Source organism: Pantherophis guttatus, chromosome 2 (assembly GCF_059756535.1).
Source record: "Pantherophis guttatus breed Tessera chromosome 2, ASM5975653v1, whole genome shotgun sequence".
NCBI classification, from domain to species: Eukaryota; Metazoa; Chordata; class Lepidosauria; order Squamata; family Colubridae; genus Pantherophis; species Pantherophis guttatus.
The window spans coordinates 71,180,066-71,197,736 of record NC_142064.1 but is presented as its reverse complement, the minus strand read 5'-3'; the positions used below and the strand labels follow the sequence as shown (position 1 = coordinate 71,197,736).

The window sequence follows — 17,671 nt, the reverse complement described above, 5'->3', positions numbered from 1 at the left end:
TTCTGGCTTTTTATCTCCTTTTCCAAGGATTTGAATTTGAGGACAAGGATATTCACTACACACAATGGGAACAAAATTAATTTTGTGGAATTAAGAGACTGAACAACAAGTGAAAACTTACTAAATATATTTGCAAAAAGAATGGTTATCAATACCAACTGAGTTCCAAATAAGCCAGATTCATTCCTTCATAAAATATCTACAGTATGTCTCAATTCAAACCATTAAGAAAATTTTAATAGATTATCTCTACTTAATTTACTAAGAAAGGAACCTTTCTTAAAATTAATCTTTTTTTCTTAGAGAAGTACAATATATCAAAAAATACATTCTTTTAGCTATCCCCCACAAACAGAGATATAACCATAATTGTTGGACTGATAGTCAAATTCTGAAATTTTGCTATATAATTTAACATCACAGAACATTTTTAGGTTTCCTCCCAAAAAATACATATATACATTAAAACGAACGATTCTTTTCACCATGATAGAACACTTTTATACAGTACTTGAAAGTTAAAACATTCTTGGAAGATTATTTGGATTTGAATGTGATGAATGTCATCCCAGAATTCATTTTAAATGTCTTATGATAATCAGAACCAATTATGGAGATTTTTGATAGGTAACACCACTCCTATAATTTCACAACATAAATTGTACTATTCCAGATAGTATTAACCAAAAGACAAGCAAATTATCATACTTTGCCATCTTTAATGATAATGCCAAATTAGTCAAGTCTTTTTATTTGTTTAACTGGAAAAACCAACCACCAATGATTCATGCTGCTTATAAACTGTACTTCCTCAATGATATAAATTTATTTTATGTACAAACTTACTCAATTCCTGGTATTAGCTACTAGATTTATTATCACAAAACTCTGGAAAATTAAAATACAGTCAGTGATATTTGAAAAGAGTTCTGAAAACTATAAATAAATTCATCTTTGTGGAACCTTTGTGGAGCCATTGAATTTTTTTGCCCAATAGTTATTTAGGTTTTCTATAGAAATCCATTCTACCAAAACAATGAAGAGAGATGTTTTAAATGTTTGTACTTCTCAAGATCAATGTAAAGAAGCAATAACATTTTTCTTCAGAGCCTTATGATTCTGTCACTATTTACTTTTTTGTTTAAATTCTGTTTTAGTGTGAAAATAGTGAGCACTGCCTAAGGTGTGGATCTGGCTGGAAAGTCCTTAGTCGTAGTTCTGCCTCCATGAAAGTTTGTAAGGAGGCCTTAAACAAATTACTATCCCAACCCAGCTGATCTTATAAGGTTGTTGCGGGTCAAAAAAGAGGCTATGTACTTTGCCTTAAGCTTCTTAAGGAAAAGTGGGAAACAAGTCTAATAAATTTTAAAAAATCATTTCGGTTTCCAATAAAACCTCTGCTGCCAAGTGACAGCTTCTTACTTACGGCAATTGATTTCATCGCTTCCATCCTTACAGTCTGTATCACCATCGCAGCGCCATTTCTTGTGAAAACACTCATCCCCCGAATCGCAAAGCATTTCACTGTCCCCACACTTCGCCGTTTGGATAGGCTGATGACCACACTGTTCTGGAGATTCGTCTGACCTGTCGGTGCAGTCAGCTTCCCCATCGCACACCCAATTAATTGGGATGCAGATGTCGCTTTCGCTTGTGCACTGGAAGTCCCCTGCTCCACAGGTAGAAGTGGCGCAGCCCTCCTCATCGGTCCCATCACTGCAGTCCTCCTGCCCGTTGCAGGCAAAGTATTTTGAGATGCACTGCCCATTAGCACATGTGAATTCTTCAGGGTTACATGTTATGTTGGCTAAGGAACAGTTGAAATAATTTGATTTAGTAAACAGCGCTGCCTCTTGGGAAGCCAGTAAAAAACATAAACAGAATATTGCTATCCTGGTGAGATTAATTTCTAGGTCTGTGCCCAAGCTGAGCAGCAATCAGGGTTCAAGCTACTAGATACTGGAAGAACTGTATGCAACACAGAAACTGCATGACTGATGAAACTGCCTAATTTATGATCTATCTGTCCTATACAGTGAAAATGTCCGTTTTTAAGATAGCTTAACTTACTATAAAATAGCATTTTGAAAGAAGGAATATTTCTAATGGATATAGCATTGTGTTTTAGTTTTCTTTCAAGTGGTTTAGGCCTCGTATAGAAGGCCCAATTTTTACATAATATTTAAGCTAACATCCTTGCTATATTAGGCACTGATGTCATATCTCCTTAAGATGTCACAGTTCCTCAAAACATTAATGGGAATTTAGCAAGACCTAGTTGCACTCTAAGCTAGTTTAATGTAGTGGTTAAGGCAGGAGGCTAAAAACTGAGAGACTGAGTTTTAGTCCCACTGCCTTAAGCACAGAACCAGCTGGCTGACTATGAGCCAGTCATTCTCTTTCAGCCCTAGGAAGGAGGCAGTGACAAACCACTTCTGAAATCTTGCCAGGTAAACTGCAAGGACTAGTTCAAGAGTTAACACTGACTCAAGGGAACCAAAGCAATGTTTACTTTTAGGAGTTACAGGAACTAAAGAAGGGGGAATAATATCTCTGTTCAGAATCTATTAGTGAAACTAAACACTTTCTAATTTTTATGGGGAAATTATGGCATAGCATAGCTAGCTAAACCCGCCCTTTCATCCCCAGTAACTATGGCTTACCACAGCCTTCTTCATCTGTACCATCACCACAGTCATTTTCTCCATCACATTTCCAGGATACAGGAATGCATTGAGTTGATAGAGGACCACAGCTGATTTCACCTAACGTACATTTTCTTCTATCTATTGAGAAGTGATTAAGAGTTTGCTTAGGTGCTTTTTGAAGACAGTTAAGTCTGAGGAGTCAGGGCATTTGCTCAAATCAAGGGTGACCTATATGCAGAGCCACAAACCCTTTTCTCAAACTCTCTAGAGCCCGATCTGCCACAACTTGGAAGTTTGGAAGTTGCAGCAGCTTCTCACAATTCTGGGGCCAAACATACCCATAAAATATACCTAAATTATTTAGGAGAGTCTCCAAATTTACCTCAACCTTTGTATATTCCATCCCCACACATTTTGTTCTATTAGTCTACCTTCAAAATATTAAATGTTACCTTCAATCCCCAAAAGGTTTTCCGTCCTTCATTTAAATGGTGGTGTTTGCGACTTCTTTACAGTTTTAAGCATGAAAGCAAAGCTACACAATACTGTGCATATTATCCGCTACAGAAGTGCAGGAATTGCCCATTCAGAGGCAAATAAACCATGTAGCATTATACTAACTATTTCAGGATACTTTGGGATAATCTCTATGGTGAGAACATATCTTCATTTAATATAGTATTGAATGGATCTATTTGAAATGTGTGATGCTCTATAGACATTTAAAATAATAAGCTATCAGAACTAATTATGCCAAGTAGAAATTCTCTTCGGGATCTGTCAGTTTGTTAGGTTATTAAGATTTATATATAATCATATTTAGTGGTTGTTTTTCTCTCTATCATAAAACAAAATATCATATTACTATGGTTTCTCTGTTAAATTAAAAGTTCTCAAATACTATTTTCAGTCTGGTCCCTTCCAATTCTGTGAATGAGATGGGCAGTCTCGAAGTTTGATAGCGAGATAAACAAACAAAATTTGCATAACCAAGTAATCCAAAGAATGTTAGAATGGTAAAGCTGTACTTTCAATTGAAAGAAGTAGTTTTGATTGAATAATGCCATAGACGTTTGAACCTGAAATTATTTCCGGCCTACCTATCTGCTATCTGTGGGCCAGCTCAATCTGAAGAATGTGAATTCTGAAGGAAAGGAGGGACATAAATCTAACAATAGATCTTTACTGACGGCCTACTTTATGCAGATGAATTATGTATTGATGCATAGGCAGTTTAGTTCCGCCTTTAAAAGGGAAGATGGTGCAGTCGACTTGCTGCATAGATGTCAGCCTACTCACAGCAAATCTCAGAACCTTCATCGGAGCCATCTTCACAGTCGGGATCTCCATCACACTGCCACCTGTTTGGTATACACTGTCCATTCTGGCAAACAAAATTTGTTGCAGAACATGTCTTCTTCACTGTATAAGAGTAAGATTGTTAAATTTGCCTAAAATACAGGAAGAACTCTGCTACATAGTTTCAAGTGCTCTGCTTAAAAGTTATTTCAAATTTTCCCTTCCAGAACTGTTCAAAGCCTCACCCCTATTTGATAGCATAGCAGTCCTAGGACTCTGAAAACAAGCAAGAGTCAGATTTTTTTAAAATTGTTGGGACAGCTTCATTTCTCAGAAAGTCATATGTCAATTTTATCATAGTTACTACACAGGAGTCTAATAGCACCTTTTTTTATTAACAGATATTATTAAAAGGCATAAGTTTTCATGAGCTAAAATTTACATTATCAGATTTACAGAATAGCTAAACTGATGTAGGATTTAAACTGAGGTAAGATACGGAGCACAGATTAGTTATGAAGATACAGATTATATATGAGAGCTGGTTTGGTCTAGTTGTTAAGGCACCAGGCTAGACACTGGGAGGTTGCGAGTTCTAGTCCTGCCGTAGTCATAAAAGGCAACTAGGTGACTTTGGGTCAGCCACTCTGTTTCAGCCCAAGTCACCTCACAGGACTGTTGTTGAGGGAAAAATAGGAGAAAGGTACATTGGATATATTCTCACTGCCTTGAAGTTATTTGTAAAAAAGGCAGGATAAAAATAAATACGAGACAGTTATGTAAGTGCCTATTCGGTTAACAATTTATTCAAAACCCATTGTTTGTTGAGACTTTTAGCAATAGCCTGAAAACTTTGATACCTACGAGTACAGTAAATTATCACTCAATATTGTTAAACTCTTTTAACCACAGCTCATGAGGTTATACCTTTAAATATTACTTGTTAGTTGGAAAAGGCATTGCCAAACTCTAGTTTTTCGCTCCTATAGACTAATATAATAATCATCCTACAATGCTTAGATAACACAGGCACAGTTGTGTATGCTAGATATTAGATAATATTATAACAAGAGTCTAACAGCATCATGGAAAAGCAATTGTGTAAAATATGAACATCTATGATCCTTTTTAAAAAGGGGATGTATGTTCAATTCTTCTATCTCTATCTACAATGAGAAGGAAATCAGATTTTCAATATCTTGCATTTCCAGCCGCATCCTGGAGAATCGTAAGGGCAGAATTAAGTTAGCCTCAACTCACTACACAGAACCCTTTTTAATTGGGTCTGAGATCTGAGAAGCAAAGACACTAAGAAGCAAAGAAGTTTTTGTAGCAATTGTATCTGAGGGTATCTGAGGGTATCTGTCTCTTGTCGGTCTACCCGACCCATCAGAGCGGGGAGGCAGGGAATGCTGCGGGTCCCATCCCCGAGGGATATACACCTGGTGGGAACCAAAAGAAGGGTCTTCTCTGTGGTGCGTCCCTCTCTCTGGAATATCATTCCCCCAGAGATTAGAACGGCCCCCACTCTAATACTCTTCCAGAAGGCACTGAAGACCTGGTTCTGCCAGCGGGCCTGGGGTACCTAGAGTGGGATGGAGCCCATTAAATGGCTTGTTTGATCTGCTGTCATGGGGTGGTGGTGGTGATTTTATTATATTATATTTTATTAATTTATTTAATTCTTTTTATTAGTTTTATTGTTTTAAATGTGGTTTTATATTCTGTAAGCCGCCTTGAGTTGCCATAGGCTAATAGGTAGCAATATAAATTCAATAAATAAATAAATAAATAAATAAGTACATAAATTAGGAGTAGATTTTTAAAAATGTCTGCTCTTTCTGTCTAATTCAGGTCAAAGAAATGGCATTACAAGAAGCCCAGTTCTGCTTGTGGGCTTCAATGCCAAGGTCAATATGAAACTCTTGATATAACTAGCAGTTCTATCCTAAACTATTCAGATTATGGCTACTATTTTCACAGTTGCTTTACATGGTTAGATGCTTTGATAACTCTTCTTAAAGTTTGAACCACTATTGTTGTTGTTATAATTGTTCTTTCTGGCTGTCTGTCCGAGCCATGCTTATTTATAAGAATATCTTGCTAGTAGGATTGAGCCAGTTTAGTGTAGTGATTAGTGTGAGTCATAGTCCCACCTCAGGCACAAAGCCAGCTGAGTGACCTTGGGTCAGTCACTCTCTGTCTCAAACCTAGGAAGGAGGAAATGGCAAACCACTTCTGAAAAACCTTGCCAAGAAAACTGCAGGGACTTGTCCAGGAAGTCATCAGAGTTAAGATGACTTAAAGACATATATAAAACCAAACCCTACTACTAAGAGACTGGGTCATTGTGGCCATGTTAAGCTTACCGCATGCTAGTTCATCACTGCCATCAGAGCAATCTTCATCCCCATCACATCGCCACACCAGAGTTATGCAGCGGCCATTGTGACATTGAAATTGTGATTCATCACATGTTACCCTTGTACCTTGGATTAAGAAATAGATCACAATTAGATTTAATAGACTTTGAAGCAGCAGAACATGTCAAAGTTTAAGAATGACAATTCCAGTCATCTAGGAACTAAAGTAAAGTTTTTCAAGTGATTATGAAGTGATTGCTCCTAAAATGCAATTATTCATGCATCTCAGTTAATACTGCAGTTTTGAAAAAAGAGCAGCTCTGATACATTATTTATTACTATTATTTATTAGACTTGATTTAGGCTAAGATTGACATAGCTATTTCTAAAAGTTAGTAGAATCAATATGTTGGGCAAATAATCAATGTGAGATAATATAAGGAAATTTCGAGAGACTTACTTTTTAAAGCATTTTTATAAAACAGCTTCACATATGGATGGAGGCATATGTACATACTTCTATTTATCTATCTATACAGCAATTCTAGATCACCCCATTTCCAAGAGAAGATACCTAAACACTTAAAAAATGAGTTAGGTAAAGTATTAATCTATTAAGGAATCTTACATGCAACACTGAGGATGATATCTATGAAATATTTGGAGAACTCAGAAAACTAAGCTTTTTTCAAATCAAATACAATTTCCTTTCTAAATTCTAAACTTGTATATACAGTACAAGGAATGCTTAGCACCCAGTCTCAAAACTTGATAAAACTCCAAGAGCTGAGAAAGTGACATGTCATTTAAGGAGCCTGGATAGCTCAACAGACTAAGCACCGTAATTTAACACCAGCTGTCTGCAATTAAAGTAAGATCGAATCTCGCCAGGCTCAAGGTTGACTCGGCCTTCCATCCTTTCTAAGGTAAGTAAATTGAGGACCCAGTTTGTGGGGGCAATAAGCTGACTTTATATAAAAATATACAAAAGTATGAAGGCTATTGCTTAATGCACTGTAAGCTGCCCTGAGTCTCCGGAGAAGGGCAGCATATAAATCAATTTTTAAAAAAAAAAAAAAAAGAGAGAGAAAGGTTTTAATTACCTTGGAGAAACTGTATAAAACATAGTTGTATTTTGGCTGATCACTGACCAAATAAACAATACAATTATGTATTTGTAAAAAATGCAGAGAATATTTTAAAATACTGGAAATGACATTCGAATAAGAGAATAAAATTAGAGTTCATTATGAATGAACCATTAGACTTCTGTAAATCAAGCAAAATCTGATTCAAATAATCTTTTTTTCAATTTGGAAAATTGATCTTATTTAGAAAATCAATCTTATTCAGATATTCAAGTTAAATCATTCATTTCCACATCAATCGAGAAAAAGCTACTTCAGAACATAAACCAAAGCATCATCCAAGGGATAAATAGCAAATCTAAATATATCTTCTGCCTACTCCTGGGTTTTAAGAAGATTTATATTCTATAAAGTACCCCATTCATCCTGGGATAAAGATAACAAATTACTGAAGGTTTAAAAAAAAAACAATTTTTTTCTTTCCTCAGCAATGGGAAAGTAAATTAAGCCAAGTAAGGAATCCAGTAACATAATTTGTCAGTGATTGGTACAAAAATGGAGAAACTGTTTTGCAAAATTGTACTTCAAGTGTACTCTAGCAGTAAGTACTAAAAACTAAGAGGTCATTTTGAAAGATTAAACAGAAAAGTATTTAAGAACTTATCTTTTGATGCTGAAAGCAAACTGCACCGGAGGAAAAAATATAGCTGCAACACTGTTGTACAAATATAAATTGGACATCAAATATATTGTCTTTGTAGACTTAAGAACTGTTCCCTTCTTTGATCTTGAAAGAGGTGCTAACCCCCCCCCTTTTTTCAGATTTTAATTACAGAGATATCCATATACATTACTGCTAAAGGAAAAAAAACCAACTACTATTATTTATAAGACTATGATAGAATAATAAAATAACTGGAAAAGGGCTGATGTAGTTCCCATCTCCAAAAAAGGAAAAAAAATGTATCCAGGAAATTACAGACCTATCAGCCTGACATCAATACCTGGGAAGATTTTGGAAAAAGATAATCAAGCAACAAATCTGTGAACACCTAGAAGCAAAGCAAGTCATAACCAGAAGCCAACATGGGTTTGCCAAAAATAGATCATGCCAGAGAAGTCTACTGCATTCTTTGACAAAGTGGCAAAATTAACAAACCAGAGAAATGCTGTCGATATAATTTACTTGGCCTTCAGAAAGGCATATCTGATAAAATAGACCACAATCTACTATTTGATAAGATAGGATAATGTGGATTAGACAGTATCGCCACCAGATGGATTCGTAACTGGCTGACAAATCGCACTCAATATGCAATCCTTAATGGAACTGCATCTACATCAAGGGAAGTATACAGCGGGGTACCCCAAGGCTCTGTCTTAGGCCCAGTACTCCAATATCTTCATCAATAATTTAGATGAGGGGATAGAGGGGAACTCATCAAATTTGCAGATGATGCCATGCTAGCAGGAATAGCCAACACTCCAGAAGGTAGGCTTAAGATACAGAAGGATCTTGACAAACTTGAACACTGAGCCCTATCTAACAAAATGAAATTCAATGGTAAAAAAGTAAGGTTCTACATTTAGGCAAGAATAAACAAACACACAGGTATAGAATAGGTGGTACTTGGCTCAATAGTAGCAACTATTGAGTAGCAACTATTGTCTGAAATGGTATAGGGCAGTGATGGCTAACCTTTTTGCCATCATGTGCCAAAAACGGGGAGAGTGCGGGCTCTTGTGCACGTGTGCCCAACCCATAATTCAATGCATCCCAACCCCCCCGCATGTGTGTGTGACCCCCCCTCTGCGCTCCCCCCACTTTTGGCACACAATGGCACGGTGGGCCCAGTAGGCCTGTTTTTCACCCTCCCCAGGCTCCAGAGGCTTTCTTGGAGCCTAGGGAGGGCAAAAACAGCCTTCTCCACCCCCCTGGAGGCCCTCTGGAGGCTGGAAATGGCCTGTTTCCTGACTTCCAGTTGGCCCGGAAGCCCTGTTTTTCACCCTCGCCAGTCTCCCAGAACGCCTCTGGAGCCTGGGAAAGTTAAAAAAACGGGCCTTCTAGGCCCACCGGAAGTTGGGTGGGCTTCCTGACTTCCGGTGGGCCCGGAAGGCCCAAAAATCAGCTGGCTGGCAGGTGCATGTATGCTGGTGCTGAGCTAGGGCAATGCTCGTGTGCCCACAGATGTGGCTCCGCATGCCATCTGTGGCACACGTGCCATAGGTTCGCCATCACGGGTATAGGGTTTCCTGCCTGAGCAGGAGGTTAGACAAGAAGACATCCAAGATCCCTTCCAACTCTGTTATTCTGTTAAGAGCAATAAATTTATCAAGGACACAATTCCATATTACATGGATGCTTGATATCTGGCACAACACAAGTTTGTTGTTTCATCATATACAAGAATAAGAGAAAATTGCCTTAGCAATTTTAGATCACTGATTACTGACCTCAAACTGGCAGCAGTTTTACAGAATCTCTTATGATAAAACTTCCCATTCCATATGAAGATACCAGAGACTAAATTGAGACATCTCACAGATAAAATTGAAGCATGTATCCGCCACGGAGGCAACAGTCCTTCCAATAAAGCAAAATTACAAGTTTCATTTCCTTGGGGTGGAACAGCTATTGCTTGCTCATATCTTACCTATAAAACACTGGCAGAAAAAGATCTACCTAGTGTGTAATCCCTAAAAAGTTTAATACCACCACCTTGGGAAGGCCTTGATAGGTGGATAAAAATGTCAAACCCAGTCTAAACATCTGGCTGACTGTGCGACAAACAATATTAAAATTCAAGCAGATAAGCACTTGTCACATAATCCCCCAAACTTAACAACTGTCAATAAAAAAACACAAAATAGTCTGGATAGTAGACATGGCAGTTCTCACAGACCGCAGAAGAGAAAAGAAATAACTAGAGAAAATCACAAAATAGAAAAAGCTGCAAATAGAAATAGAACAACTATGGCAAAAGAAAGCAAAGATAATGGTAACAGGTGCCTTGGGTGCAATCTCGAAATATCTGGACCGTGACTTGAACACTGATATTGACAAAATCACCATCAATTGCAAAAGGTAGCTTTATTTGGAGCGACTTATATCCTGCAACAATATCTGTAACACCATCAAACATCAACATCTGCCTATCTCAAATCCTTGGGAAGAATTCAACAGGTGGATAAAAATGCCAAATTCAGTCTAAACGTCTGGCTCACTGGGCAACTAACCATAATAATAAAAAATATTGTTTTTTAATACAGTGAAACTTAGAATGGATTTGTGCTTCGGCTTTCTACACCCAGGGCATAATTAAGATATTAAAATAATCTGAATGAAATACAATAAGACATGGTTTTCAGCAGGGTGGATTTGATTTAAATCGAGTTGATTTAAATCACAATTTAAATCATGATTTAAATCACTAGTAAAAAGGCTTGATTTAAATCAACTGATTTAAATCATAATTTTTAAAGAGCAACTGTCATCTCTGCTACTCCTTTGACCTACTGTTGACTCACCGATAGTCTGTGTTGCAGAATATACAGCCTCATGCTATATAACTAAGCTCCATTTCATGCTGAATAAACTAAATTATTTATGTATCTTAAATAGAAAACTATCTTACGATAGATTTTTACCCCAAAAGTTTTTTATTAAAATAAATTCAATAAAAATAAAAAGAATCCGATTTAAATAAAAAAAATCAGATTTTTTTGATTTTTTAAAAAAAATCATTGATTTTTATCCACCCTGGTTTTCAGTCAGGGTTATCTGTCTGGAATTCCTTGAAATTTAATATTTTAAAGGCCAAGGAAGTATACAGCATGATGCAAGCCTTTCCTAATTTGTTGCATCATGTAGATATTTACTTTTGTCACCTGAAGGTTAACAAGGCTGTATTTATTTTTAGCATTCACTAAAACAGCAAGTTATCTTTAAGCTGATTTTTGGCAAGGTCCAGCTTAAGATTCTTCTACTTTTCTTGCACACCAAGTACTTAGGAAAAGGTCAACATACATGGTACAGATAGTCCTCAATTTGTGATCATAATTGGAGACCAGAACTTCCATTATAGAATGATGCAGTTGTGTCCAATTTTGTGACCTTTTTTGCAATGGTCAATTAGCGAATCACTGTGGTCCTTAAATGAATCACACAGTCCTTAAGCAAATCCAGCTGTTCCCATTGACATTCCTTGTCCAAAAGCCAACTGGGAATCTTGCAAATGGCAATCATGTAATCCCAGGATGCTGCAACCATTGGAAGTACATGCCCATTTTCAAGTGTCCATATTTTGATCACATGGCCATGGAGATATTGCTTTGGTCATAAGTGTGAGGACTAGTCAAAATAATTTTCAGTGCCACTGTAAGTTTGAACTGTTACAAGATGCAAGTTAAGAATTACTTGTGGTTATTCTCCAGAATTGAAGGATGGAGATCTGGGAAAAGTTATACTGGACAAATCCCACCTCATGAGGCCCAAGATTAAGGAGTTTTTAAAGTTTTAAAATATTAGAAGTTTAGACTTTTAAAACAACCTCTCTCTTGAGTAAAGCATTAGGTAGATGGAATTAAAATTAAAGTTAAGACATTCAGCATAGACATCTTTTGTCATAATACATAAGCTTGTTTCAAAATTGATTATTATTAAAACTGTGAGCTAGATCTCTGCTTCTCCCTGAATAGAAAACCAATGAATGCATTAATCTCCACAATTTAAATAGCTTTCCTTAAATGCCACTCTTGTGGAATGTGCTTGTCAAAACCAAATTTAAATTACAAAAACTGCTAGAAGAAAGTCAGTAAGTGTTTATATATGCTGAGTAGCACATATAAGGACCTAGTCTTGATCTTCCTTCCCCTGATGTGTAAAGCTCTGAATGTGTAATTAATTGGAATAATCCCAACAAGCAAAGATTTGCAAAATGCACAATCCTCACTTTAACTTCACTTGTTTCAGAGTAAGTGCTATGAATAAATGCAGCTTGCAATGTGAGATGAAACAATAAGTGTGGCTTTCATTTTTCTCTCTGAAAATCTCCTCTCAAACAGTTTGCATTTGACAAGAAAAGGGAAGTGAACAATTATCAGTACAATGGTAGAAATGCAAGGAAATGGATGAATTTGTATACTTTTAGAGAATGAAGGAGTGATTCTAAAGCAGTGTTTTTCAAACTCCTAGAATTCCCCAACCAGCATGCTGAACAATTCTCCCTGGAGAATTCTGGGAGTTGAAGGCCAAGTTTGAAACTTGCCAAGTTTGAAAAACATTGTTCTAAATCCTGAAATAGTCTAGTAAAAAGGTACTCGTAAAATATGGCTTATTGTGAGGAATGAATTAAACTTGAAAGAACTGAAAATATGTAGTCATATATGTAAACAAGTGTATGTCCACCTTGTTATATAAAGTATTGTCTATAAATACCTTTAGAGTATATAGATGTATAAGGATTAAATTGTATAATAAATACATACATGAAGAAAAATGACTTGCAAGGAAAGAAAAACCAAGAAAGTCATGATTGGAGAAAGTTGATTCTCCAAAAAAAAAAAAAAAAAAGAGAGAGAGAGAGAGAGAGATAAGCTTAAAGAACAAAGCAATGAATTAGTATAGTGGAAGCAAGGATAGTCATACATGGCAAGATAAACACAATGGAGTAATTTAGTAAGATTTTATTTGTTCTTTTCCTTTAGGTGTTTTTTTTTTTTTTTTTGCTTACTAGCTACTCTTTCAGCACTTTTTATAGCATCATTTACTTCGTAAGGAAATAACATGACAAACATACATGTATGAAAGGCTTCTGCAGCTCATATGGTTTTGGACATCACAAAAGTTAAAGATGGCCAATACCCAATGCGAAGGTTCATGCCAAATCTAATGCCCAAACTGACACTTTAGCTCATGATATTCAATGCTGCAAAGGGCAACTCTTGTATTCCAAATTTAATCACAAGCAGGAGAGCTGTTTTAAATATGTTTTTACCTATTTGATATATTTCATTTTATTAGTTTACTGTGATTGGTGGTAGGTCTGGTCAAGATGGCTGTATTGAACTTATCAAAGAGTGCCAAAACTATCTTGACTCCACCATAAGTATTCCAACTTTAAAACACCCCATTTGACATCTTGAAACTTTCCAGTACATGTAGTCTTCAACTTACCTCAATGAAACCCAACATTTCCATTGCTGAGTAAGGTGATTAAGTGAGCTTGCCCTATTTTACAACTTTTTTTTAGCCAAGATTATTAAGTACAGTAAACCATGCAGTTGTTAAACGAAGTTTCCCACATTGACTTTGCTGGAAGTCAGATGGGACGGTTATAAATGGTAATCAGATGACTCCAGGACAGTATAACTGCCATAAGAACATGCCTGTTGCCAAGCACCCAAATTTTTGTCATGTGACTATGGAGATGCTGCAATTGTCACAAATGTGAAAACTGGTCATAAGTCACTTTTTTCAGTGCTGTTGTAACTTTGGTACTAAACGAATGGCCGTGGCCAGGGGGGCTTTTTATCAGGTTCGCCTGATACATCAGTTGCACCCCTTTCTGAGTCGGGATTCCTTATGCACAGTCGCTCATGCTCTCGTCACTTCTCGCCTGGACTACGCCAATGCTCTCTACATGGGGCTCCCCTTGAGGAGCACCCGGAGGCTCCAACTGGTCCAGAATGCGGCCGCGCGGGTGATTACGGGAGCGACATGGTGCTCCCATATAACACCTCTCCTGCGTGAGCTGCACTGGCTCCCGGTGGTCTTCCGGGTGCGCTTCAAGGTGTTGGTTCTCACCTTTAAAGCGCTCCATGGTTTAGGGCCAGGGTATTTACGAGACCGCCTTCTGCTACCGATAACCTTCCACCGGCCAATACGCTCTCACAGAGAGGGCCTCCTCAGGTTGCCATCGTTCAAGCAATGTCGGCTGGCGGCCCTCAGGGGGAAAGCCTTCTCTGTGGGAGCACCCGCCCTCTGGAACGAGCTACCTCCCGGAATACAGCTGATTCCGGATCTCCGCACTTTCCATAAGGCCCTGAAGGCGTTTTTATTTCAGCAAGCCGGCCTGGCCTGAATAGGTTTTATGGGTTAGTTTTTTAACTGTATAGCTAGGGGTTTTAAATTGGGGCGGCCATTTAATTTAATTTATTTTTAATTATTTTAACTTTTATATTGTATGTTATTTTTAATTCTCGGCTGTTCACTGCCCTGAGTCCCTTCGGGGAGAAGGGTGGGATATAAATTTAATAAATAATAATAATAATAATAATAATAATAATAATAATAATAATAATAATAATTACTACTACTTGTATGGTTGAAATACCATCACAATTGTGGAAATATTGGAATACCCATTTTGAACGCAGTTTTGAACACTCCTAACCAGAATTCTTTCACATCCAATATTTTCTTTTACATTAACAAATACACTAAAAACAAAAATGAAGAACTGTAATTCCTATGATCTCCTGACCATTATCTATGCTTACTGGAATCCTGTGGATTTTCCACTTTAGGGCTAGAACTACATTAAAAATTGGATGCCCTGCCTGTCCTTTCCACTGATAGCAATGCAGAACACACCTACTCTAATGCCTTTGGAAGATACACGTGTAACTTGGTATTGGCATTACTTGGCCTTGAAACTTAGTTTCTTGGCCAAATTACTAATGCTTGAAAAAGAAGAAAGTTCTTAAGTGGCATGATGAGGAAAGCTTGCTTCAGCAGGAACTTATATTTTAAAACCATCACAAAGTAAACTTATCAATGTATATTTGGAATCTTTCAGGCCTTAATGATTTCCTATTAAGCAGGGATTAAAAAAAACACTAGGAAACAAATACAATGTAAGATTCCATTCCTTTCTATATCTGATGAAAGACTGTAGTCTAGAAATGTTTACACCAGTCAAGTATTGTAAGTTTTACAAGTATTGTAAGTTTTACACACACAGCATGTTTACAATGGAATAATTGGCAGGGAAGGAGGATTACTGTTTTGGTGGATTGGCATTTTGCTTCTCAAGCGCTAAAGTTAAAAGGTTATTCAAGTTACAGAAAGGAAGCAAACCGTGATGTGGCCAAGTACTGCAAATCCATCTGCAATAATCCTAGTCATAATGTAGCTGAGTCCAAAGAATTTGTTCTAATAAACAAAACAATCTCACCTACGTGTTCCTAGTTAAGACACCCCTGGAATTTTAGCTTGGCTTTAAATGGCCTCCCCCAGCCATAAAATTAACATTTGCCAACAACTATTGCAAGTCACCATCCTACAGCACTTACAGTGCAATCCTATTCGTAATAATTGCTTTGCGTAGACTTATAGTACTAGGAACTAGCAGAACCATGAAGGATTGGGCAGTTCTTAATTGAGTGGGGGAGTTTCTCCCAGTTTTTATCTTCTCCAGCTGCACAGTTCAAGAAAGTTAGGCAAGCAGAGGAAAGCAGACCAGGATTATTATTTAAGGGAGTAGCTATTTCATGATTAAACCACTCAAACACATCTTCAAGCATTAATTAAAAACATCACTGGCCTTCAAAACCAGCTCCATATGCCAACTAAAATACTGCAGAGAACAATGCACTGTGTGTCTCTGGTCCCTGCAGGCCATGTAACATTGCCCAAACTATGTTCCCCGGATCTATCACTAGTATCTATCTGCATTTTTCATTTGAAGTAGCTCCCTGATCTCTTTTTAGGGACAGCATTCTCAGCATCTGCTACTACAGCCTTCCTCTTCTGTGTAACTCCTCCGCTGACCCCATTCTCACTTGGGAGCCTAATGCTGTCCCCCCCAGCCATTAAGTTACAGTTACAGTTATAAATGCCATTAAACCACAGTTACAGTTCCTGATTAGTGACACAGAGAGGGAGCACACAAACATATTACACTAGTGTCCTCTTGAGAGCCCCACCAACAATATGGTGCGACACAGAACTCTTCAAGGTCCTGCCCTCCCCCACTAGAGGCAGATGGAAAGTTCTACGGCCAACACTGAAGAGGTTCCCTTCAGATGTACCAAACCACGGGAAAGGGGGGGGGAGCAAGGGAGCACTTGAGGAGCTTCCCCTTTGAGCAAAAGGGCTCAACTTCAGGGTCAAAGCTACGGCGGAGCCCACAACAGCTGTCAGAACAAAGAAAGGCCGGGACACCCTCCGCAGGAGGCCAGGTTGCTCCTCTCACCACGCACTCTTCTCCGGCAGCAGCGAGGCTTTCCACGACTGCCACCCGAGACCAAGTGGAAAGCGGCACCCCCTCCCCGCCGCCGCCTTTCCACCCGACGTCTGGGCAAGGCGGACGGGCAAGAGGGAAAAAAAAAAAAAAGGGATGTTGACTACGAGCGCAAGAGCACGTAGCCCTTCGTGTATATGCGTGTGCGTTAGAATCCCTGCTCTTCGGGAGGCATTTCTGGAGAAACGAAGGAGTCCGCCGCTCCCCAGAGGCAAAGCCACCGCGCCGGCTCGCTCGCGTCCCGCCGCCCTCGCCCAGCCGCCTACCCGGTTGCCAGGCGTCCCCGGGGAGACAGCCGGGAGCCGCGGCAGCTTCCGAGCTAACGGAGCCCCCTTACTCACCACGCGCTCCTCGCAGGCAAGCCAGCGCCAGCAGCACCAGCAGCAGCCCCGGCCTCAGTCCCCGCCGCCAGAACGTGTCCATCGTGCAGCGCCTCCTCACTGTACAAGTTCGGGGCAGAAGGCGGACGCGCAGGCGGGGAGGGGGGGGACTGTTTCCTCGCTGCCCTCCCCCTTCTGAGAAAGGTAAAGAGCGTCCGCCGGAGGGTAGGTAGGTAGGTAGGTGGGTGGGTGGAGGAGGGGGGGGAAAGGCTCCAGGTAGGGCGGCCAGAAGCAGACAATGCAGCGGCGATGCGAGGAGGCAATTCCAGTCCGAGGCAAAAACGCGCGCGGCGGGGGGGGAAGGAGGGAGGGAGGGGGGAAGGTTGCGGGCGGTGGGGAGGGGTGGGGGGGGTAGAAGCAGAAATCCAGGAGGTGCCGGGCAAGGCGGCGCGCGTGCACCCGCGCACGCACACACACCGGTCGTGCCGGTGAAGGAAGAGCCGAAGAACGTACACAAAGGGGAGGGCAGCTCGGCGCCGCTCTTATACCAGCCTCCCCGCTCCGCTCTCCTTGCGCGCCGCTGCCGCCGGTGACTCACGGACGCCTGGGCGGCCTCTGGTTGGCTCGCGAGCGCCTCCAATCCCAACCGGCTGCCCTAATTTCCTGATCCACGCAACCTGCCGCCGCAGCTGGGAGCGTTTCGCCCGG

The 17,671-nt window shown here is 39.4% G+C and overlaps 1 protein-coding gene across 2 annotated transcripts in view; it reads right to left on the bottom strand.

The window, feature by feature from the left end:
* The window catches only part of VLDLR (very low density lipoprotein receptor), a 28,989-nt gene extending 11,332 nt beyond the window's left edge, over window positions 1-17,657 (bottom strand). Inside the window, exons 1-5 of one of the 2 annotated variants that reach the window (XM_034410319.3) lie at window positions 16,985-17,657; window positions 6,317-6,436; window positions 3,948-4,070; window positions 2,664-2,786; window positions 1,427-1,807 (exon numbers count right to left, since the gene is read on the bottom strand). In XM_034410319.3, the coding sequence (XP_034266210.2) occupies window positions 1,427-1,807; window positions 2,664-2,786; window positions 3,948-4,070; window positions 6,317-6,436; window positions 16,985-17,066 (829 nt within the window). In that variant the 5' untranslated portion in view covers window positions 17,067-17,657. The remainder of the gene's footprint in view (window positions 1-1,426; window positions 1,808-2,663; window positions 2,787-3,947; window positions 4,071-6,316; window positions 6,437-16,984) is intronic. The other variant, XM_034410318.3, reaches the window with a different exon arrangement.
* Window positions 17,658-17,671: the final 14 nt, after the last annotated feature.